The sequence below is a fragment of the Colius striatus genome, chromosome 8 (genome assembly GCF_028858725.1).
Source record: "Colius striatus isolate bColStr4 chromosome 8, bColStr4.1.hap1, whole genome shotgun sequence".
Taxonomy (NCBI): Eukaryota; Metazoa; Chordata; class Aves; order Coliiformes; family Coliidae; genus Colius; species Colius striatus.
In genome coordinates this window covers 10,083,583-10,107,891 of record NC_084766.1, presented here as the reverse complement: position 1 = coordinate 10,107,891, position 24,309 = coordinate 10,083,583, and the positions used below count along the sequence as shown (strand labels likewise).

Genomic DNA, 24,309 nt, shown 5'->3' with positions numbered 1-24,309 from the left:
CGCATAAAACGACCTCGGTTGTTTTGTGTTTTCCTTCGGGAACGGGCAGCAAACTTACTCCTGAGTTTCCTTGTTTCTAAAACATGCACTACATCTGCACCTGTAATTCGTTTAAAATTATTAATTTTCAAACTGTTAAATACTTGTATTTTAAAAGTGAATGCACCACAAAAACCTGAAAGTTAATGTTCACTGTTTAACCTAGACACAAATGAAATACGATTTTGCATTCAATGGTGCCTTAATTGCATCAACATAATAAAGCTAGTCACACTTCTGCATCAGTAATGTTTATGTAGCTGTCACAGTCAGAAAACATATTCCAGTTTGCTGTATAAGCTGTTGATTCAGGTGAAAAAACTTAGTTTGAGATGAATATTAGCTAATTACTGTTATTTTTGCCATTTTTAAGAAGTTTTGTTTCGTATAAAACTAGTGTGGCATCAGCTGGGTATGTTTTGCTGTAACTGCTTCTTACCTTGAAATCACTGGATTTTTAGCAAAGAGAATCTGAAAAGAGAATTCAAAAGCCATCTCCAGGCTTTCCCTTGAGTAAACATGATGGGCTGAAAAAGTGACGTTTGTTCTTTGTAATGGTCAGGTGTCTTTACTCTGTGTCTTGATTAAATTTGCTAAAGCTGAAAACCATCATAAGAAAATTACTTATAAACATACTGAGGGTTTATTTTGATAAGATCCACTTGCATTTAGGTGTGTTATAAAGAACACATAAATACATTTAGAAGCATTTAGAAGAATGTTTCTAAAGGGAAATAAATCATGCTTTACTTGAACAAGTTTTTTTACCTGAGTTTTTGTTATTAAACAAGGTGATAAATTTAATTGTGGAAATGAGTATTTGTTACAATAATATTTACCAGCACTTTTCCCAATGTTCTCTTTATGATTATGTATGACTTCACTGACGTCAGTCTCTTAAGACTTTGCAGGTCCTCAGAAACTCTCCTTGTTTCACTTTGGAGTCTGGGATACCACTTGGATGCTATTTATAGAAACAGTTCTAGCTCAACAAGTATGCAGTGAGCGAGGATGGCAGTTTTAAATCACAGGGTAAAACTGGGCTCACTTCCCAACAACACGCAGGCTGGGAACTAAGCAGGAAGGAAGGCCTGTTTATGAGCGTCTTAATGCGCAACTGTGTCTGAGTAGGCAGCTGAGTAAAACACTGTTCTCTCGTGTAGAGTTGTTCTCCTAGCAAAGGACTGACTATGTGAGGAAAAACTCCTTGGGTAAGTGAAGGGAAAAGTGCGATGGCAGAATGGCAGTTTATGACTTATTTTTGCTGTGTCTGACTGTACAGAATAGCAAATGTTTTGGCTTCGTTTCTAGTGGTTTACAAGTTGTTGCCAAATAGAGCTTTTGTTCCCTTAAGAAGTTTGTGGATTCTGCTTTGCTTTGCAAAAGTTAGTGATTTAAAGAGATTGCTTTATTCTAAATCATGCTTGTTCTCCAGGTAAATGAAGATTAAATGTCTCTCAAGTAGAAAAACAAACAATATGAATAGGATGAGTTATATATGTACTTGAAGTAGTGAAACTGTTCTGGTTTGGAATGAACTACTATCCCCTTTCTAAAATGTCATATTTCTCTGTTTGTGTGTTCTTTGAACTTTTTTAAAGGCCTGAAGATATTGTTAGGAAGAAGGATAGGAAAATGTTACTCTTTGATTTCTTTTTTTTTTATTTGTCACTTCCTCATAACTCTGCTTCCTCCAAAGGGTTTTCTACTTACTGGCAATATGGTTAAGACTGAATTCTGTAGGTTCTTCTAAAAGTTACTCTACTTCTTGTAAGAAGTTGATATACTAGTAAAAATGTGGCATCATTACAGAAGTCTGCTTGGCAGTTCTGAGATGCTTACTTCTTTGAGTTAAAATCCCACAGATTTTTAACATAGCATTTAATAAATATTTTTAGAAGGCCTTAGCACATTTTGTGGTTTCTTTTTTCTTTTATGCTCTCTGTAGAGGAATGTGAAAATATGAGCCATTATGATAGACAAGACAGAAATGCTAGGCAACATCAGGAAGGATTCTGGAAAAGAGCACCACAACAGCGATGGAATACACAGGATCACTATCATCTCGGCCATACTGATCACTATATTCATGGTAAAAATGACTTGAACAGGTAAAGGACTTCTCTTGGTTTTTTTCTCCCAAACAATTAAGATACTGTGATGAGAAATCTCTTTTGGCACTAAAGGTTCTCAAACAATACTGAATGCAAGACATTTTCAGAATGGTTCTATGTCTGTAAATAGCATGTGTTAGTGGGAGCATCACTGAGATTTGTAACAATTTCTCTTCAAAAATTTCATTACTGGTATGTTTGTAATTCAAATGTTTTTCTTGTTTTTATTTGAAACTATAAGTCTTGTCTAGATTTTGTGTTCCATGGAATAATATTACACATTTATTCTTTGCATTTTGTAATTTTGGACAGCTTTTTACTTATTAATTTGTTTAATTTAAAAACATAATCCCATAGTTCTTCTAGGTTAGCTTGAATGACAGCTCATAAAAATCCTGATGAGTAAACTAGTGTTAGGGTACTGTACTTGTTAGTCTGCAAGGTGCTTTTGCAAGTGGGAAGGAAAGCCCAGCATTTAAGTGAAATGACTTTGTCACATTCCAATAGATTTATTTTCTGCAATGTGCCATGGTGTGTGAATATAGTCCAAGTTACTTAACTCCTTATTTTTACTAAATACTGCCTAGCTCTAGTTTGACATCAGTATGCTTCCACTTATTTTTTTATTTAGGGGATCGAACTACTTGGAATCTTCTGTTGGTCACTTGGAAAGCTATGGAGCACCAAATTTTTACCAGGGTCCTAGACAGCTGGTGGGCTTACCGGACAATACTGTGATGATTGATGAAATGACCCTTCGACACATGGTCCAAGACTGCACAGCTGTGAAAACTCAGTTGTTGAAGTTGAAAAGGTTACTGCACCAGGTGAGCTGTTTAAATGGAATAAAAACAGTGGAGTACACTAGACTGAGCCTAGGTGGGCTAAGGTACCATTTGGCCTTACTAGGTTTTTGTGGTTTCCTTCACATGTTCAAGGAAGTGTGCACTTTTTCCTACTATTGAAAACAGAACTTTTTCTGCTGTTTCAGCACTTCACTGACTGCAAAAAATATGAAATACTGTTGTTCTTCTCTGAGGAAATAATGCTAAATGTAAAAATCAGTGAATATGAAGGCAAACTTTAATAAAACCCTAAAAAGCTGGGAGTAAAAAAAAAAAGTTTAAAAACCCATTAAAATCGATCCCATGCATCAAACTTGCATTCAGCAAATCAATGCTAATAGCTTTTTCTTAAGCCTTCATTTTCCTTATTCTTTTCATCTTTGCTATGTGTATTGACTAGAAGCTTAGCAAATCCTCCTGGGTCATCTCTGTTGGAAGTGCTCAAATTTAGCCTTTCTCATGTATGAAATCACAGAATTGTCATAAGCGTTTAAGGAGCTTTTTCATTTCACCTCAAAATCTGGCAGATTCTGGGAGTTAGTAATCTGCTGGATGACTCGGCAGAAGTACGACATTTCAGCTACAAAAATTCCTTTGCTAACTGAAAGTTCAAGAGACTTTCTTTGAAGGCATGTACATATTAGAATCAAAAAGTATCCTGTTCTCTTTAATACTGGACTTGCTGATGTTTGTTTCTAAGAGGATAATGTAATGGAAATAAGTTTGTGCCCTACAGGTAAGACACTAAACCAAAACACAACAAAACAAAAAGCAAATCAGCCTTGAGGCTAATTCAAGGCTGTGACTATACCTTTTAAAAATGCAAACATTTGCTTCCTGTGGTTACTGAGAATGCTGGAGATACTTTTCCACTGACAAAATCAGAAACACAATTGTAACAAAAATAATTCAGTGTCAGAGAGGGAAGAGGTTCTTAGAAGCTACTTACTCACTAATGGACCACATAGACTGCTCCTCAACAACTCCTTGATCTATTTTATAATACCCAGACTTTTCTGAAAGGTTATAGAACACAAATTGTACTTCAAAATAGCTCAGATCAAATTTGATTTTTTTAATTAAACTTACAGAAGAAACAATTACTCCTAATATGTATGTGCTTCAAAATTTGCCACTTCCCTGGCCAAAAGCTTCATGTTCTTCCTCTCCTTCCCTGTAGTAGTGAGTTATGTAATAAAAAGTATCATTCTTTACTTCAAACTGTAAGCATACTTCTCTATCTTCCTGACCTAACTGCCTCTTTTTTTTTTCCTCTGCTCCCAAAAATCATCCCTGGACTTCTGCCTGTTTATTCTGTTCAGTGTATTGCTTGGCCTTTTAATCAAACAATATGATTAATGACATAAAAGCAAATTAATTTGCTGCAGAAGGGAACCCTTGAAAAACTTCTATGAAATATTTTAAAAATTAAAAAAAAAAATTAAAAACCTCTCCTGAAAATACTGAGTAAAAGCATTGCAGTTCTTTTGTTACTTACTGTAAACAACAGAATTATAATTTTGGAAACAATTACATAGCTTTAGGAGTCAGAACACTGAACTGGGACTTGTCTGCCCGGGTCATGTAACTGGCATCTTCTTACAAAAATGTGAAAAAGCAAGATGCAAAGTCAACTCCTTTCAAACACTGACTTTATTGTAGGAAACAGAAGTGCTTATATTTGCTTCATCTGTGTCATACATGTAAGTGTGTGTTACTTCTTTCCAGTTACGACTTTTAGCAATGTTATTTAATTTGAATGGGTACAAAGAGCTGTAGGCAGGTCTCAGGCATGAGGTCTCACAGGATCAGTTATAGTGAGATAGTAAGATATAGTAATTAAATTCACTTTTATACAATTATCTAATCAACTGCAGTGTGGCTTACTGTACAACATAGTGTGTAATGAATATTTACCTACCAGATAACTAGAGAGACTTAATGTGCCATACTGGATTCATTGCTATGACTGTAGCTTGCATAACCATTTATCAATTACCTTGAATATTACTAGCAACGTAGCTGCAACAGCATGGGTTTGGTGTTGTGTTCCAGTCCTGCTTGGAAAAATAAGCAGCTATTGGAGTGGTGTAGTATCTTCTGAACGCCCTGTGACCAAGATAATGCCAGCAGTACACCTACTGGTTGCTTACTCCTCACATTGCCGTGTTTCTGTACCTTCAAACAGTGAAATCAGGAACAGGAGTTTATCTCAATGAGGTGTAGGTTTTTTTAAACATTTTAGTTGTGGTATATATATTTGCAGTCATACTAGCTTATATAGAGACAAAAAGTGAATTCTTCTTGCATTAAATACAGCTGTAATTATTGACAGGGAGATGTTGAACTACTGTTGAATTTACTTGCTTTGTGCTTAGTTGGAGCACCAGTGTTGTACTGTGAGAAGATAATGTTTGGAAGTCTAACTCTAGTAATTTTTGACACCTAAATTCTAATGCCTCTTAAACATTGACTAAGATGCTAATTTGCATGTTTAAGATCAAAAAATTTTTGCTATTGAAATTATTCCTTCTTCCTCCTCTTCATTTTCTTAAACTTGCTGCTCTAGGTAAAGGCTACAGAGCTAATATGTCAGAACATCATTATTTAATTAACAACTTTACTGTTTCTGATGCCCTGCAGCCTTTAATCTAGACAAAGAATGACTATCCTCTGCTGTAACTTCCTCTCAAGACTGTCAGCAATGATTTGAAACCACCCTCTCATCTCAGATGAGCACTCACTGACATTTGAAGGAAGGCTGAAACATGTGAGATGTGAAGCCTTTTTTTTTTTTTCTGGGAGAGGCAAGTTTTCTTTCCAACTTAGTTTTCATGACTGGAAAAGACATTCTATTCTTCAAGCACAAATCTTCATTGTAACCTGTGAGCTATTAGTCCATTTGTACGAAGAGGTACGAATGAAAAGAATTTCTGTAGTGCAGAGTTGTTAATGACACCAGTAACTTTTTTATGAGGTTAGTTTAGTAAAGCTACTTGTGTATCTTTGAAGTATATATTCATTGGGTTATGTTCTTCTTGCATCTGGTGACATCTCAAAGATATTTTTGTTCTAAGAAACTTGAAGGCAACAAAGATTTAAATACAAAAGTTTCTGTGTCATGTATTCTATAAATTGCACGTACTTGTTACTTTTTTTCTTAGCCACAAAATAGTTCACCTCAGTGACCTAACTGTGTTTGAAAAAAACATGATGACAAGTCAACAAACAATGGAAAATAAAATTGACCAACTTGAAAGTTAAACAATTGAGTAGATGTTGGACTGCATTTGACAGTGAGCAATGGAAACTATACGGCATTCATTTGTAGCCATACGTGAATGAAACTACATTCAAAATGCCAAGTAGTCAGCAGGTGAATAGCACCCTCTACTTGATGGACACTTAATGAATTTTCTGTTTGCATCTTTATAAAGATGCTGCTAGCACAGGAAACTATACAAATTGAGTCATTTGTACCAAAGAAAACTGTGAATTGAGACTCAAATGCTAGACCTAGTGAGAACTTCAATAAACTTGATGAACATCAGGAATGTTTGTGTAACATTTTTCAACATGTTCATGAACTGTAGATGCTGGAATGTTGAAAGAATTCTGAAGATGAAATTATTAGTATACTAGTATTCTTTTAAAATCCTGTGTGTTCTGCTGTCAGACTTCTGCTGTGAGTGAACCACAACTTCACTGTTAAAAATGCATCTAATGGGCTGATTGTATTACAAAAATTTAAAATACGTTAGTATAATGAAAACAGCTCGTCTCTTAAGCTTTGAGCTTTGTGGTTTTTTTCTGAGGCAATATGGCGGTTTTCTTCCAAGAGAAAATTCCCTTTGTCTCATTCCTTTTATTCTTCTACAAGTTCTGCAACTTTTCTGTATCTCACGTGTGCTTTTAAGTAAAGTCTGCAAGTAGGGTCACCCAAAGAAGGCCAAGGGGAAAGGGAAGATGGAAAGGATAGACAGTGAGAACATCTTTGCTGTCTGTTTGCTGTACAGAGGGTGCAAGTTTAGAATTTTGAAATACATTTCAAGAACCACTTATGGTGTATTTAGTCACAGAGCTTGACTTCACTTTTGATTGTTTAGAGGTATGTAAAATGAGAACATGTAACTGCTGAGAGAACAGGAGAAAATGCAAGCAGATGTGGCACCTCTGAGCTGCTGAATCAGCTCAAAGTGCTCCAAGGCCAACAATCTATAGTAGGTAAACTGCTGTGTGTAATCCACAGAGTAGCTTAGATAGGTGGTGAGGTTTTTATTATGCTGTTCTTGACTAAATGCTTTCATACACTTATAATAGTGTCACTAAATAAAATCTAGTGTTTAGTATTCTGCTTACCAAAAGCAATAAGTCAGTTCTTTGGGAATTTGTAAGGTGAAGCAAACTCAGTTTGTTATTCATACTGAAGAGTTTACATTTGTAAAATGCTCTCATGCCAATATTTTAACTACAACTACTCAAAAATATAAGTTTCAACTTGTGATGATGTATTTGGGTGAGTTGGGGCGAGGTCCATGATGAAAGCTTATTTCCATAACCTTGGGCTCATGTTCCTGAGGTGAGTCAAGTGCTTCAATTAGACTGTAACATTTGGTAGTGGATATGCAAAAATGTTTGACATGGAGAAAGTTATCCAGAGAAGTAAGTTGCATAATAGTGTTAGTACTTGGGAAAGAGAAAGTTGGCACATATTTTAGCTACATGAACACTTAAAAATTTTACCTGTAACTCTCACAGAGTTTATCCTAAAACAAAAAAGTCAACTGGTTTGTGGGAAAATCAGATGGTATTAATTGTCTCAGCAGACACCCTTTGCAAAGGAGTATGAAACTGAAATAATATTCAACATGAAATCAGGCTACTTTGATAGTCATGGTTGTAAAGCTTTAGGCATTCCTCTGTATTTGTTGTCTAGGCACTATACTGATAAACATTAAAATGTTAGAGAGAGGTAGTGAATTGCATCTCTTCACATTTGTCTTAAAGTTTTCAGATCAACCTTTCAGTATTCTGTGTGAAAGAGATTCTGTGTGGAATTTGGTTTTCTTTTTCCACCACAGCTACCTATTACCTTTATGTAGCTATTAAGAAATTTTGGCAGATGTCGTAGGTCTCGGTGAGGTATTTTGTGATAGTTTCTGACTGCAAGTTTGCTGTAATTTTGTAAGCCACTTTAAAATATATGTTGATACATGTGATCACTTAAGTTTATTATATAGGGAAAGTCCAGCAAAAACTGTCCCAATAAATGTGACTGAGTTGATAATCAGTGTAGACAAGTGGCCATTCAATGGATTGCTGGTACTCATAGCAACAGGAAAAGGACTGTGAAGTGATCAGTTACTGCAGTATTACGTGACTGGTCTTAAATGAGCAAATTCTTGAGAAAGCATTGCATGCCAATATATATAAATTGATATCCGGTTAAATTAATCTATAATTTATCCTTACATAGCTAATTAAATACGAGTGTCTGCAACAGTAGCCCTCTCCCAGTTTACATACTTCAGGGTATTTTCATGTCTGTTTAAAAATTGTTGTACCAGGGTTGCCAGAATGTATGAGGTTTGAGTTGTTTGTTACAGTGTTTTCAGTTTAGGAAACAGTTACAAGTATTAACTGCTATTTTTTCCTTCTGATGCTGCTGTTTCTCGAAAGCAGCCTTCTGCTAAGGAAATGAAAATGTTTTGTTGCTGCTTATGTTTATACGTAGAACTTATTCTCACTACATGTGCTAAGCTTTCTAGTGTTTTTTGACATGGCTAACAAACTTTCTTGAGTTCTGTTTTTGCAAGCATCTGTTACATTTTTCACAAGTGAGGCTAGTGCAACTGCTCTGAAGATATGGTTATGCTGGAATAATGTATTCTGCTATTGTAAAAATAAAAAAACTCAAGAGGTAGCAGCTTTTTATAGTACCTGTTGCAATGTGTGGGTACCTGCATATAGTTTATTGTAATTTTAGCTAAAGGCTTAAAATATTTGTTTACTCCAGGGTCCTGAAATTTAATATCTTTGTGTATACCTTATGTATACCTGGAACATGTCCAGGTGGGTCTTGAAGACCTCCAAGGAAGGAGACTCCACAACCCCTCTGGGCAGCCTGTGCCACTGCTCCGTCACCCTCACAATGAAAATAGAACCAGTAGCTAATCCTGTTGTCTTTTTTAAATTTGAATATCTTTTTATTTGTAGGTGGATGAACTTATTGTGCTGATTTCCATGTCTCCAATCTCATTACAGCAATATGATGAGCAAAATAAGACAAGTTTCCTAGATAGAATCCTAGCATATGTTCACAAAGGAATGCTGGAGTTCCCACTGATAGTGTTAAAACTGAAGATTTCTCTTCGGTTGCCCTGTGTTCATCATATCTGTTGAGATAATGGTAAAGGAACTTATGCAAATGAACTTAGTTCTCACTTTGGTAGTGACTATTAATCAGGTAGAGCATAAAGCTGGAATACTTAGTTTAAATCACCGGAGAATATGGAACATTTCATATGTAACTTCTTTGCAATTGGGTCTTAATCAGCTGTTGTAAAATGTTTTCTTGCTTTGTTTATACAAGTTCTAATGGCAATTAAAGGTAGAACAGATAGAGCTTGTAAAAAATGATTCAACATACTTTTCCTTGAAAATGTTTGTCTAGTGTATTTTCCATTCCATGATTACTGCTTCACAGTTATAACTGTGAACTGATTTATCTTTTCTTCTGAGTGTATGTGTTTGTTTCAATAGCTGTTTAAAATAACAAATGTTGATGAAATCTGTTAATTGTAGAATATAAGAAATAGATAAAATTACTATAATAATAATTATAAAAAACCCCGTTTCTCTAGGACTTTAGAAATGTTTTGGAGTAAGTAGTGTTTATTTCTTTGACATTGTTGTACAAATATTCTATTAAAACTTATTCTTACCAGACTGTAGACTGCTGTTTCACCAGCTTGTCACTTGCTGGCCATCTACCCAAAAGGGAAAACCAGCTATTAGTGAATTGAATACAACTGTGTGTTGGAAAGTGTAAGATAAAATATTTGTTGTGATAAAGGTAGAAGCCTTGAAATTTGAATCTTCTCACAATTAAAATTCATTTTTTAAAAGAAAAATAAAATGCCAAGATGGCTAAAAAAACCCCACCAACTAAGTAACACAAAAAAAAAACTGTAAGATAAAATTACATTTGACTGTGTATAATATGATAAAGGCAATTTAGAATTGTATGAGAGTTCTTAGTGTTTTTAAGTCTGATAGCAGTCCAGATTGTGGCTGCAAGTAGTTGGTGACTACAGGAAACATCAAGAATTTAATTGTTGAAATGTCATAAACTTTGATTACTTTTTCAGTTGTTGCATCTGGACAGTCTCCTTGATGTTCCTCTGCAGTTTAATTGAAAATTAAGAAATATTTCATGTGTATTAGCAAAAAAAGATACCTCATGGACACAAAGAACATAAATAGTTCTGTTGTGGATTTTTCCCTTATTCGATCTCTAGTGTTTGAGCTGCAGTTCTGTGGTTTTAGGAAGTTGCTGGCTAGCTTCAGTGTTTTTGAGACATGCTGCTTTTATACTCTACCAATGCAGTCTTAGGCAGTGAGGTCATTGGTTAAAGAAACTCCCCTCAAAGAACCCTAAAAAATAAAGGAGAACTCTGTAAGGGAGAGGACGGAAGTGTTTTTTCTTTCAGAAGGTAGCAGAGTGAGGGTATGGACAGAAGAGGGAGTGGTGGAGGTGAAATGAATCTTTTTACACCGAGAAAATGGGGTTATGTACTGTGATTGTGCTGTAGTTTTATGTCACACTAGGACTAGACTGAACATCATGGTGAAAACCTGAGAACGTATCACAAGATGACACTGTCATTTGTTCAGTCTGCGATTTGACTCTGTACCCTCACTGAACCTTTTCAGGGTGGTGTGCCCCAGCACTGCTCAGAATGGCTGCCTGTGTTTTTGTCACTAGAATGTGAGTGCTTCAGGGCATATCTAGGCAAGCAGCTTTTGGCATCTTCAGTGGTTATTTCTGTTTTGACTTGATACATGTCATTTCAGGATTCATAGTTGCTGCGACAGGAGGAAAGAAAACTTTTGTGTGGTTCAAGTTTTTATAATTGCTTTTTAGTTCTCATGACTATGAATTAACTTTGTATTAGGCTGCCTAATAGCAAAAGTTATTTCAGTTAAGAATTCCTAGCTGAAATATTTTGAATCTATATTTTAGTATTGCTCAGACCTATTATTTGAATAGATACTGAATGAAATAAAGCTTGTAAAATCACATAGCATCACTGTTCCTTTCTGACATGATACATTTGGATACAATGGCTGGCTTTTACCAGATATTTGTGCAAATTCAACACTTTGACATAGCTGCAGCTGTTTTTACATTTGAGAGGAAGGCTGTTCATGGCTGTTGTTTGGGCACTGTACACATACTGCAGCAAGGGAGGCTTTCTTTTTAGGAGAAGAGAAGAAAATTCATGGTGAGAGAGGTCAGACATTGTAACAGGCTCTGCAGAGATGTGTCTCCATCCTTGAAAGCAAGTTTGCAAGGGAGTTGTTTCAGCAAGTAAATTGTGTTCTTGTTTTTGTTCTCTGATAGAACGATGACAATGTGTCACTCCAGGACATCTCACTCTCAGTTCCATCAAGTCCAGAACCACAAGAACCTGAGTCAACTTTTAAGGTAATTGAGACTGATTTACTCTATAGAACAAAAGATACAAACCTGTTTGTATTTAAAGAAACAGAAATCAAAAACTTGTGTCCTTATGAAGTAGTGGTTCTTGCTTCCTCCATTTAATTTCAAACCTAGCAAATGTTCCTGTACTTTGGGTTTTTTTCAGTTTTGTTACAAGAGAAGGATTTGTTTGACCTTTCAAAATACATACTTAGAAATGCTATCACTGTTTAAATAATTAAATTATCTTTGCCTTTTGGTATTTGTAGCAGTCATGTGGTAATTAACAACTGTAGAGTAACTTTTTTGACACATTTTCCAACTGCTTGGTAGGTAATAGAATTTGAGAAGACAATTTTTGCTTTAAAGTATAATCATATTATTCAATTATTTGCTGTTTCACGTTGAAGTGTCTTTCATCTAAAGTAAGCTTCCCCTCAGATAATGCAGGTATTGCTGGTATCTTACTCAGGTCTCTTTAAAAGCATGTGAACCTCAAAGTCGAAGATCCGTTTACTTTTTCTTTCAGAATGGGTCTTAAAGTAGGAATCACGATGCATATTCCAAAAAAGATCGTCTTTTATGATCACATACTTGTAATGTGCTTCTGCCATGATAAGGTTTTATAGCATCGCTTGACCTCTGCTGTAAAATTAGTACAGAAAGATCACTAATCACATACTTATGGGAGGGAAGTAATAATTGCTGAAAATATAATGAAATTAGAAATACTGCCCAAAGGGAAGGACACTTAAACCTTGAAACCAGAATTTGGACAGACAACTTTCAAACAAGACTAAGATTTTAAGTGGTTTACCAAAGCTGTGCATCCATACGCATAATACTTTAGTAAACTCACTTTCTACATTGTTAACTTCTAGGCTTTCTTTTCTCTTTCAGTTTTTGATGTGCTCTTCCTTCTACAGTTACCTCCCTCAAAATCTTGGAATCAGTCTTAGTTCCTGAAGGAAAAAGTAAAAATGCTGAGTTTAACTGACTTTTTGAGTCTGCAGTTCTTGATTCGATCCTGATGATAAATTGTACAACAAATCAGTCTGGATGTTGACCAAGAGCAGTAGCTAATAACATCTTCAGTGAAACTGAAATAGACATATGCTACTAGAAGGAAGTATGCCCCTTAATTTGGGCCTAATTATAATGGCACAGTTAAATGGCACAGTTATACATTAAAGTTCCCTTGTGATGTGTATTTAAAAAGCAACTCTTGCATACTCACCAAGTTCTCTGAACTTTGCATAATTATTGTAGAATCTTCAGTTTTTAGTAGGATGTCTTAGGTCAGTTGTGCTGTTTGCATTTAGTAAATGTAGTTATGCTTCATTTTTTTCTTGGTTCTATCATTTTATGTTACTGATTTTTAAATAGCAGTTCACATAACCTTTAGCTTCAGTGGTTTTTGTTGTTGGAAAAAGAGAAGCATAGGTAGTGTTTGATGGCTAAGGATATTCATCTACGTGATGTCAGTTGCTTGTATAGCAGATGGATTAAGCAATCAATAATGCATCTGATTTGCTTACCTGCCCTGAGTTACATCCACTCAGCCTCCTAAAGAGACTTCCAGTCAAATGTCTTCACACCTACTGTTCTCACCGTGCAAATAAGGGGGAAAGCATGTGCTAATGTTACTGCCAGCCCTCCCTGAATCTGATGTTACACATCCTGTGGAAGTCTTGATTTGGATTGTGTAGCCCATATAGAAAACCTGGTATTGCCCACTGTTCTATTGCAGATGGATGATCTCCTGAATGAAATCAGGCAGCTTAAAGATGAACTGAAGAAAAAAGATGAAACAATCAACCAATTAGAGCATCAACTTGTGAGTATAATGCCAAATGATTAACAAAACCTCAAGTGTGCACTGCAGAGTAACTTCAATAGGCAGTTCTTAAGAAGGCTAAACATACAATTTTTTTCTTACACTTTTGTTATAACAAAAGGTCAGTTTGGGTTCTCTTTAGACCCACCTGACTGGTCAGTCAGCAGACCAGTGTACATGTTCTAATGTGTTTGCAGCTGTATATACCTGGGATCTTTAATTCTGTAGGCCAGTCATGAGTTACGTGTGTGACACTAAGCAGGGATGTTTATATCATTGTTCAATAGGTTTCATTACCTAAACAAACACTTTGAACCAAAAATTACAGAAACTTTGGGTTGTAGTATGCAAGCCTGCATTTGATTCTGGTAAACTCACCTGCTGGGACAATTTTCATCAAATAGCCCCATGTTTTCAAGGCAGATCAAGCCACGAAAAGATCTTACTGTAGATGAGATGCCAGAGATGCACACAATATTTGTTTTTCTTGGCTGTAGATGATCTTGTGTGATGCTAATCTCTAACAAAATGTTTAGCACATGCTTTTGTGCATAGGTGTACAGAAACTGACCTGTGGTCTTTGTCTTCTCCCTGTCTAGCAGGTGATCATTCCTCCTAAAACAAAAATGAAAGGTTAAGATTTGACTTTCTGCTCTGCTCTGAAACACCAAACCAAATTGTTTGTCTATTAGCATTTTGCAATATATGTTGGTTTTTCAATACACTTAATCCCAAACTTACCATCAGCCTTCAAGGATTCCATCAAGGATATCTCTTTTTCCCTGTTAGATCATATACTTAATTACTAACTGAAAACTTTGTTGCAGCTAAAGAACTTTGCTGTAAAGGTGGGTAAAACTTACATTTGTGATTATTGAGAGGTGACTTAGAGTGAGATGCTTCAGAAAATTAAGTAAATGGAGAAACTATTCCAAATGTCAATGTTTATTCTAGATCATTTGTAAGTATACTTTGGAAAAGGGGTGGGGAAAATGTGCTGCACTGTAAATACTAGTTTCTATAGTTTAATTATGTTGTACTACACTGTCAAATAATGCAGGATAGTTGAGCATTGGACCTTGACTGTGCTTTTGAAGAGGCTGAGTTAGTTATTTCCTAACAACTTCTCTTTTTCTCTTTCTGGTGTAATGCAGGCCACTAGATGTAACTGCCAGAAAGACAATAAAAAACCTACAGGGACAACATACATGTATGCTGATAAATTTACGCAAACCTCCTGGAGAAGAAGTTCTGTGAGTAAAATGTGCCATTCCTTCTCACTTATGGCTGTATATTTCATTCCAAAGTCCTAATACTTTTACTGTCACACCAGTTGGCCTTGTTTAAGAGATGGACTTGAGAGTACCCTTCCTAGGGTACATCCTTTGCATTTTCTTGCAATCCTTTTATTTAACCACTTATTACAAACATTTGTTTTGAAATAAGTGATTAACTGTAGAGATCTCATCTTAAAGAGATCACCTTTTGTACTATCTAAGTTACTCTCACTCCAAGCTGTAAATTCATCTTTATCCTGACTTTAAAGTCATAGGTATCTGTATTTGGTGTTTTTCCTGGTTAACGTTTCATGGCTGATATTCTCACATTTGTTGAGGCAAAGCAACAGTGAGTTCTAAGTTTCAGTCCAGAAGTATGCACAAGTTAATATTGTAAGATAATTTGAAAACTTTATTGTTGTTGTTAAAACTTCAATAACTTGACTCATTCAAAAAACTACTGGGTGAAAATCACTTTGACAAAAGACATCTTCATTCCCATATGTTGCTGCATGAATCAGATTTGCTTGTAAAACTTACATTCTTCATGAAACATAAATAGGATACTTAAGCTGGGGGAGGGACAGCACATTTAGTACTAGAATAATAATAATGAGGAAATACCTTCAAGTGATAAACAAGGATTTTTTCATTCCACCAGCAATAAGTCTTTGGATCTTGAAGTTACCACTTAAGCTAGAAAATTTCTTTAAAGAGTTAGGTTTGGTTTTTGTTTCTGTTTTTACTCTACTTCGAGTTACTTGGTAAAAGATTGTAATAGGGATAAATCACCCCTGCCACTCTTCTCAATTTACACTTTTAAATAGATAGTGCTAGGGTAGAAGTACCACTGTGCTGCACGTTTAAGTAGCTTTTAGTTTGCTCTGACACTTCTGTTCCAGAATGCATGTGTAATGTCATTGTTCATGCCATTTGTTTCTCAATTTGTGTTCCTTTGGAGCTTTTGACCTTTTCTATTGCTTCTTTTTCCCATTTTAAATCTCATATATATGATGTTCAATTCTCTGCATTAATAATATTACTAGGTTAGTGGCTGTTATAGTTTCTGTGTTGCCTATTTCCCTTATCTCATTTTCCATATAAAATCAGAAACATAGCAGTAACCACTAAAAGTTAGTTACTAACCACAGAACCTTTATTCTGAGCAACCTGTGCTATTAAGCGACTTAAGACAGATGTTGGAGATGGGGACTGTGACTTAATATCTCAGGTAGAAGGAGTTATTTATTCCAATTGTCTGTTCTGCCAGGTTGGTCAGTAAATTTATTTTTAAAATTATTCAGCAGTTTTAGTCAAACACTTTTTTTTTGTCATGAGGCAGTTTGGGTTAAGGGAGAATGTCTTCCAAAAAAAAGCCTCTGCTGTATTCTTGCTTGGGTGAGTGTATGTGGATATATGTACACATACATGTATGTATATGATACACATATATCTATGGGCAGGCATGTGGTCATTAGATGCACATTATAAACATCTCAGTAATTTTATCCACATTTCTTCACAGTTTCTAATGAAAATTGATGAAGGAATTAGGACAATTCCTGTAGTATTGGCAAGTTTTCAACAAGTATTTCAGGAGCTTTCCTTTGTAAATGATAGCTGAACAATTTGGGCAGAATATATGAGGTTTTCTAGTGTCTTCTCATTTGTATATTTGTAAGCTATAGGCTTTCTGGAAGCAAACAGAAATTGACAGAAGCTTCTTAATGTGAGATTTCTTAAAGGAGGATAATAGTCTTGCTAATGTAGCCAAGTTTCAGTTCTAATGATCAGATCTCAACTTTCTAAAGGAATAGTTCTGCTAACATGCATTTGCATGGCTCAGTAGAAGAATAAACATAGAAAAAAGGCTTAGCATGAAGTCATTGTTCATCTGGAACCCAGTGTCATGAAGTATTGTTTGCAACAGAACATAGAGACAATTGGCCCAATTTTCTAGTGGTAGAAGTACAATAAATGGAAATAGCAGGAGACACCCAAGAGAAATGTATTATCTCATAAAATAAAGCCTTAAAGAAAATAATTGTTTTGCTTTAACATTCTTATTCAATTCAGTAATATGGCCTTGAAATGAGTGTAGAGTGTGAGAAATCAGTTTTGTTGGTTCTAAACATGGTATCAATTGTGAAATGTAGTTCACGTTTATGAGATTTTGAAGTTTCTACATAGATGGCATTTTTAAGAATGAAATTATAGTCGAGTCTTGGCAATGAGAAGATAGCTCTTTTGAGGCATATAAACTTTTTCCTTCTTTAAGCTTGGCAATAGTTATCAAAGTTGATGAATATTTAGCTAATTCATTTTTTTCCTGCAGGTGTTGACCTGCTGATCACCTTAAATAATGGTGAATATCAGGATGTCACTTCAGTTTGGTTATCATAATTGTCAAGATTAGTCTTTCAGTTTACAAGTTCTAGATGAACTAATACTATGTGTTGATTCCTGAAACATAAATAATCTAGGAACACATGGTAATATACTGTTACAAGAAATACATCCAGAAATGTGCTTAACAAACCTTTTTAATGTAGTGTTTCATAAAGAATTGGTGGTAGAGTAAACTAGGAAACAGTGAGAGTAGAAACCAGCTATTAAAATATTTCAGTTAGGAGATCAAAACCATATGAATTGCAGCAATTTGTTGCAATTCTACCATACCTTTGAAATAGCTGATATTTCAGATCATGGCTCTCCCAATCAATAGACAAGTAAATATTATTAAACATAATTTTTAAATATGATTTTTTGTCTATTTATTTTTTTATTACCAGATATTGCTAGAAAATGGATCATTCTAATGTGACTATAAACTTGTCTGAGATGGATGTCTTTAGGGATTGCAGTTTCTGAAAGTATTTTTAGATTTCTTTTCAATTAAAAGGTAAATAAATGGAAGATATGTAATTGGAGGTTAATACTTGGAGTTTAGTACTCGTAATAAAACCTAATGGCTAAAAATAAATGTTTAAAAATTGGGCATATTAAGAATCAATAGGTAGCTGCCTAGCTACTTGACTGCTACATGGTGTTCCTTGAGAGTAGTGTCTTGGCAGCATACTCAAAGCATATGTAATTTCTGCCTGTTTTTATAGGTACTGATAAGTTGGAAGGAAATACTATTTTTTGCTTAGCCATCCTCAGGGTAAATGCTTGTACAAGTATTCACTGACAAGGTAGACTTTGGCATTTCTAGAAGGATATCTTCTACATCCCTTATGGAATTCATTTCCAGTTAATTTATGTCTTGTCATTCAACTGTGAGGGAACTAAAACACAAAAACTTGAAAGATGGACTTCAACATTAATTTCTTCAGGTAAATTTATGTTCGTGGACGAAGCTTATAAAGAAGAAAAACATGAGCATCCATTGCCACAATTGCCTCATAGGATTTGGATGGTTTGTCTAATACTATACATAGGTATTACTTTTAAGATTCTCAGGGTATAGGAGTTAGCCATCAAGTTTATGTTGACAAATTATTTCAATTCCTGAACTGCAGTGGTTATTTGTAGATACTAAGAAGACAAGCAAGCAAACTATAGAGCCCTGAATTTGGTTGAGTATTTCTGTAAAAGATTCTGATCTGAGGTTCACTTTCTTAGCATAACACAACTCCTCCCATGTCCTATGACCTGCCAGAGTAGATGGAGTACAGATGTACAGAGTACAGCACGACTGATCTTTCTTTTGGATATCAGAGCAGTACAGAGTGAGAAGAAGCTGTCTTGTGTAATGCGTACACAAATTCATTCTTGTCTCTGGTAAAGTGAAAACAAAAACCCCTCAGTTCACATGGGAGCATGTACATTATTGTTCTTTGCTACATCTCTTGACTGCTGTACTGAGGTATTCTTTGCCCTCTGTTTGCATATTGTTCCAGTTTGTTATTCCAAAGCCCTTCAAGTCAGTTGTTTTGATGAACCTTTGTCATACTTTGGCTGTCCTTGTGTACTGTTGTCTTTTTTTTTAATATCTTCTTCCACCTTAGCCTTAAACTTTCTATATGCTTTGACTCTGCAACTCTGAATTTAAACCTCCAGATTTTGACACCTGGTCACTATATTAGTGTTTGTCTTCACATTCAACCTAAATTTCTCTCGTTGTCCCATGCTCTGCTGTTTGCTTGCTGATCCATTACAGCCTATGCTCTTGATGAGACAGAAACATAGCTGGACCAGATGGTCAAGTGCATCTGTTTCTTGTGCTGTTACAGTGATAGTGCATACCATTTAAGCACATACACAGAAGAGAAGTCCTTTGAACCTTTCACAGGCAGTTCTTACCGGTGTGATGTAAACTATCAAAAGCCTATTGCATGTCAGAACTGCTCATTGATAATCTCTTTGTGGATGCTAGGCTAGCATGAGGAGAATGCTAAAAGAATATATTTTACTTGCTTTGGTGTTTGAAGTGTATGTCATTCTAGACTTGTTCATGATGTGGAGCTCTGAGTTTGTGTGAGACAACTGGCAATGCTAGGTGAGATGCAATGAAAATCATCTCAAGGGTTCCAGCTGAATGGATAAAATGAGTTTTTTTCTGTATTTGTGTTTCTGCAGCAGAGAAGACTTCTTAAAGCAGTAGCAGTTTTGGGTATGGGTGTGCACTTGGGAAAAGAAATGAAATATTTAGCTGTTGGCCTAAAATTGCTGTGCTGCAATAGCTTAGAGATACTTCTTTTGCTCCTTTCTGGAAGAAGTAATTGCTTTCATTCATGTGATTGCTTATTCTAAGGTTGAGGTCCCTTCATAGCATTGGAGAACTCTGGCTTGAATTTACTCATAGAAGCCTTTAAAAAAAAAAATAGAAAAAAAGCCAACCAACCAACCAACGCTGCAGGCTTTGCAGTGCAGTTAGAGTCAGAACTCCTGAAAGTATCTAGCAGCAATTGTACAATTCATCAGGACCTCTGAAGAGCATTCATCATTTTGTTCTGCTTTGTAGGCTGCTTTATTTCAACTTCTCTTATTTTTCCACTCCCAGGTCTTCTGTTTTGCCTGATGTTTAAAATTCTGTATCACTTTTCCTTTGGGAAGCTTTTACTATTTCACAATTCTAGGATCTGGGAAATTAGAGAAATGGGATTTAAGGTTAGTGGCTGGATGCACATAACAGCTAGGGAAGGAACTGTTCTGACTGCTGTCTAACATGAAAGTGCAAGTGGGAACTCTTGCCTCACATTAGGCTTCAGTACCCAGAAGAATCCCGTCAAACATTTTGGGGTTTTTTGAAACTGAGGTAAGTCATGTTCTCATCTTCCAATTCTAGCATTGCTTCCTTAGGAGTTTTATAGACTTCTTAATAATCAAGCATAAAATAACTTGATTCAGGTTTTTCCTCTTCCTGTATTTTGTAGGAAACTGTTGCATTTTCTCTGTGTTTAGGATATGTACTGTAATCTGAGATGTGCTTATTAGTGTGAGTTGCTTCTTTCCCTTTCTTTGCATTTCTTGAGAACATTGGCACACATCTGAGCAATAGAAGGGAGTGATGTGAGTTATTACTTAAAGGAGAAAGCTTTGTAAATTCGCTGGAGTTGTGTAAAATGCTATTAAAAAAAGTCATCCTTTCATAAGGCAGGCTTATTTGCAGACATCTATTAATGGGCTACATCTATGAGATCGATACAGTCTGTATTTGTAAAGTTCAGTGTAAGTTATACCACCCATCTTGTAGATTCCCTGTGTTCCATTGCTTGGTTCAGTTTTGTTGATTTTATTTCCCTTGTTTGATGTACAATTAAGCAATGCTTGTTATGCTTTCTTTACAAATAAGTCTGGCATTTATTTGACATTTGCCTTTTTGTAGCACTGTATACTTTCAAGACTGCTGTCAGGGGAAGAGCTAGTTCTTCTGCTTCTCAGATTATAGAACATTCTCCAGCATTTGGGAGAAGCAGACTGAATCATTCTTGGAGAACACTTCAGTTTAGCAGGCAAAACCCTAGAGGAAGTGACTTTCACTTTCTTCATTTACTTGTTCAGTCAGAGTAATGATTCAATACCATCAAGAATTATGGAGAAGATTGTACTTAGTGCTGTGCTTTTGAAGTGCTGATACCGATGCTTAAAAATCACTGGAATGTATCAAAAAGTCTAAATATTTCTTAGCTTTTACATTAGTATGCTAACTGATATGTAGCTCAGCTGGCTTTTACTTCTCTTAATTTCTCTTTGTAGAGAGAGGAAGGCAGAGGATACAAAATTTTCACCTCCTTTCTTAATGTAGTACTTGAAAATTGTCGAAGAAGTCTGGAAAAAGCCCATTGCCAACTCTAAGCTCTAGAGGATGAGACCTGTGCCTGAAACCTCTGATTTTTACTATCAGATTCAGTTATATTTAGAGAGTGAAAAAAATACATCGTTGTTTTTGTTTTTTCCACCACCCTGACACAATTTAGGATGAAATGTAAATAAATCTGAAAAAATGAAGTGTTCTTCTGTACAGCACTGTAAAAATCCCAACCTGTTGTTAATGTCTCATTAGTTATTGACTGATCTGTTCCCAGGAGTATTTCTGTATTTAATACCTACTCAGCTGACGCAACGTGTAATATTTTGTCATATTGATTGTCTGAAACTAGTTTTGTTCTTTCATGCAGCAGTCTGAGTTGTGTTGATGTCAATGGCCACTGATGGAGAACTGTAAGAACATGTTAGATAATCAGTATCTCCATGTAGAGATAATCAGATTAAAGAACTTGGTTCATTTTTTCCTTGGATTTTACTCCAATAATTGTTTTATCTCAGCTTCTGAAGAAGAATGAAGAAGTCTTGTCAGTTTTTCTTTTTCTTTATTTCCTTGTCCAGCTTAAGTTCTCTGGCTATCAAGTTCTAAGACTTGATGAAGCTAAATTACATCTTAACAGTACTGAAACTTGGACTAGTGGTGAAGAAAGTCTAGCTAGATTAGGGTAACTGGAAGGTCAGGGAAGTGTTTAAAATTGTACTGGGATAAATAAGCAGAATATTTCCTCAGAGATAACGTGATGCTTAGCATTATTTTCAAAGAAGCATGGAAATAAAGTAGCCGTTGTTTGTTCAGTTCTGGCAGTATGAGCTACAGCAGATATGCCAGAAGAGAAATTAGAGAGGAGTGCAAACTGATTTGTGTCAAAGAAACAGAAGGTTTGTTCTGATATCTTATGCTTGCTGTCTGAAAGAGTAACTACAACTGATTGCTTTTGATAGCTGCTGGTTACTGGTAGCCAGGAGGCAATGGCAGTTGCTCTTGTTAGCGCCAGTATTCCAGAACTCATAAAAGCAGAAGCTTTCAGCTACTCCCAGTGAAGGGGTTGTAAAGGCTTAAACTTGTCTTGCTGAAATAGGAAATCCAGATTGTGATTTAACAGAGCTCCATCGCAGATTTCTTTCAGAGGTAAGGGTACGGAGAAAACAGTAGACTGCATAAAACTACTTTTTCTTGGTTTGAGAATGCAGCAACCACAGTGTGTCACACTTATGGCAATCTGAACCATCAAAAGGCAAGCTCTGCATGACATTGACATGCCCAGTTCTCTGATCCTGTAACGGAAAACTCAACCTCTGAGAGCAAAGAGGAAGGAGAACAGTTAAACGTCACTTCTCCTCTTTCACATTCAATAATACTATCTATATATAAGTGGACTCCAAAGCACCGGGATTCGCTAGAAAATCTGTTTCTATGCAGTAGGATTGTTGTAAATTACAGCTGACTCATTTTCCAGTAATTAATAATAAGCAACTTACTGCTTTGTGAGGCATTTTTAAGACATTTTGAACAAGTTTTAGCATGCATTTTTAACATGAAAAGGTTAACTCTTACACTTTTCCCCTACAAACATCTTTAACCAAAATATGTGCATATATATTGAATAGAAATTGAGGTATTTTGTAAGATTTCTGACTAGTTTAGGGCATCATAATGCTATTTTTCCTCTGGACTTTAGTAGCATGTAGTATTTGCTTTTAACATCTGGGAAATAGAATGATACCTTTCTGGGGGAAAAAGAATGGTGTGGCTTTTTGGTGTCTTGTTTTTCCCTGTTCTCTTTTTTTATTATACTTCTCCCCCTCTCTCTTTCTGCACAGGGTGGGTATTCTGCTCCCTCCTTCTCTCCCTGGCAGGGCTCATTCCAGGGCATCCCTCGGACTGTTCCACCGCACCGCAGACAGAGTGAGTCTGTACCTCTCACTCATCTCCCTCACCGTGTTCCAGTAGAAGCTTTCCCTTTGCACGCACTGTTCATCTCGTAGTATCCTCTTCTCTCAGGCAGATTTACAGGCATACACAATAGTTTGTGGCTAACCAAAATGCTTCCTTCAGCCAGTGTATAAGCAACTAGAACTTATAGCTTCATAACAGTTACTAAATGCTGATTTACTTCAGCATTTCTTCAGGCAAACCTGAGTAGGCCCTTGTCTCCCATCTTGTCTTAACATAAATCTTGCTTGCATTTTCCCTTACTCTTTCATGGCTGTAAAACACTCTCTTGTTTGTGTATATGTTCTATTTGCTCATAAGTCTGCATGCGTGCATATGTGGATGTTTCCATACGTACATTGTGGATGTGGATATCAAGGTGTTGGTGAGAGTGTCGTTTTCATTGCGTCTTACGTGAAGTTTTCTTAACTTTTCAGAATGGCTTCACTGAAACTACTTTTTTTTTCTCCTTGATATTTGTTGTAAAAAGGCTTCTCACAGTGAAATGGCTCTTGCAAAACTTGCATGATTTATTAACATTCCTTATGTGCTAGCTACAATGTGGGCTGTTATAAGATGCATTTGTTCTCTTGGCTTGGACTGCAAAACAAAAGACAATTGCTGATTTTAAAACTGTATGCTTACGTAGACATAGAGAAATGGTAAGTCTTCTTTTGTGCTTTGGTATTGCCTTGTAAACAGATCATTGTTCAAAGAAATATAACTGTACAGCTGAAGTTATATTTTTAACATGTACTGTAATTGAAGAATTACAGTGTGTTTGACTGCCTAGCAAAGCCAAGAGTGTATTTGGACCAGAAATGAAGAAAAAGTAATTTTATGGAAACGAGTAAGGTTTCCAGGACCAATGGAGATCTGAAGAGTAAGCTGCACCTTGGGAGACTAAGCTTGCATATCTTTTATGTTGCAATAATCTTATTTCAATTACAAAAAAACCTGAGATCTCAAGTTTTCTGTAAATTGTTTCAAATACTCTCTTGACACTTCTGTGACAATGTTCATTTAAACAACTCATCAGGAATGCACAGCCGGTTTCATAGGCTTTTCTCTATGCAATGGGGGGATGTGCTTCATTTCCCTGTAGTGTTTGATGTGGGACTCTGTGTGTGCAATGAACGTAGAATGCCTAAAGTTGATCATCACGTCTTCTGTTTCTGGGCGGACATGCAGCTAGTAGCACAGCCTGGCTGTTTTGCTGTCATGTCCACAGAGAGTATGAGTTTAAAGGGATGAGTTTTTTGAGACCTGAGGAGCATATAAATGTCTTGG

The 24,309-nt window shown here is 35.9% G+C and overlaps 1 protein-coding gene across 5 annotated transcripts in view; it reads left to right on the top strand.

The window, feature by feature from the left end:
- The window catches only part of CCSER2 (coiled-coil serine rich protein 2), a 70,510-nt gene that overhangs the window by 32,973 nt on the left and 13,228 nt on the right, over nt 1-24,309 (top strand). For 4 of the 5 annotated variants that reach the window (XM_062001365.1, XM_062001363.1, XM_062001364.1 and 1 more), the window contains 5 exons: nt 1,988-2,150; nt 2,785-2,980; nt 11,625-11,708; nt 13,453-13,539; nt 14,694-14,792. In XM_062001365.1, coding sequence (XP_061857349.1) covers nt 1,988-2,150; nt 2,785-2,980; nt 11,625-11,708; nt 13,453-13,539; nt 14,694-14,792 — 629 coding nt within the window. Of the gene's footprint in view, nt 1-1,987; nt 2,151-2,784; nt 2,981-11,624; nt 11,709-13,452; nt 13,540-14,693; nt 14,793-22,907; nt 22,993-24,309 lie in introns of all 5 variants that reach the window. The other variant, XM_062001366.1, reaches the window with a different exon arrangement.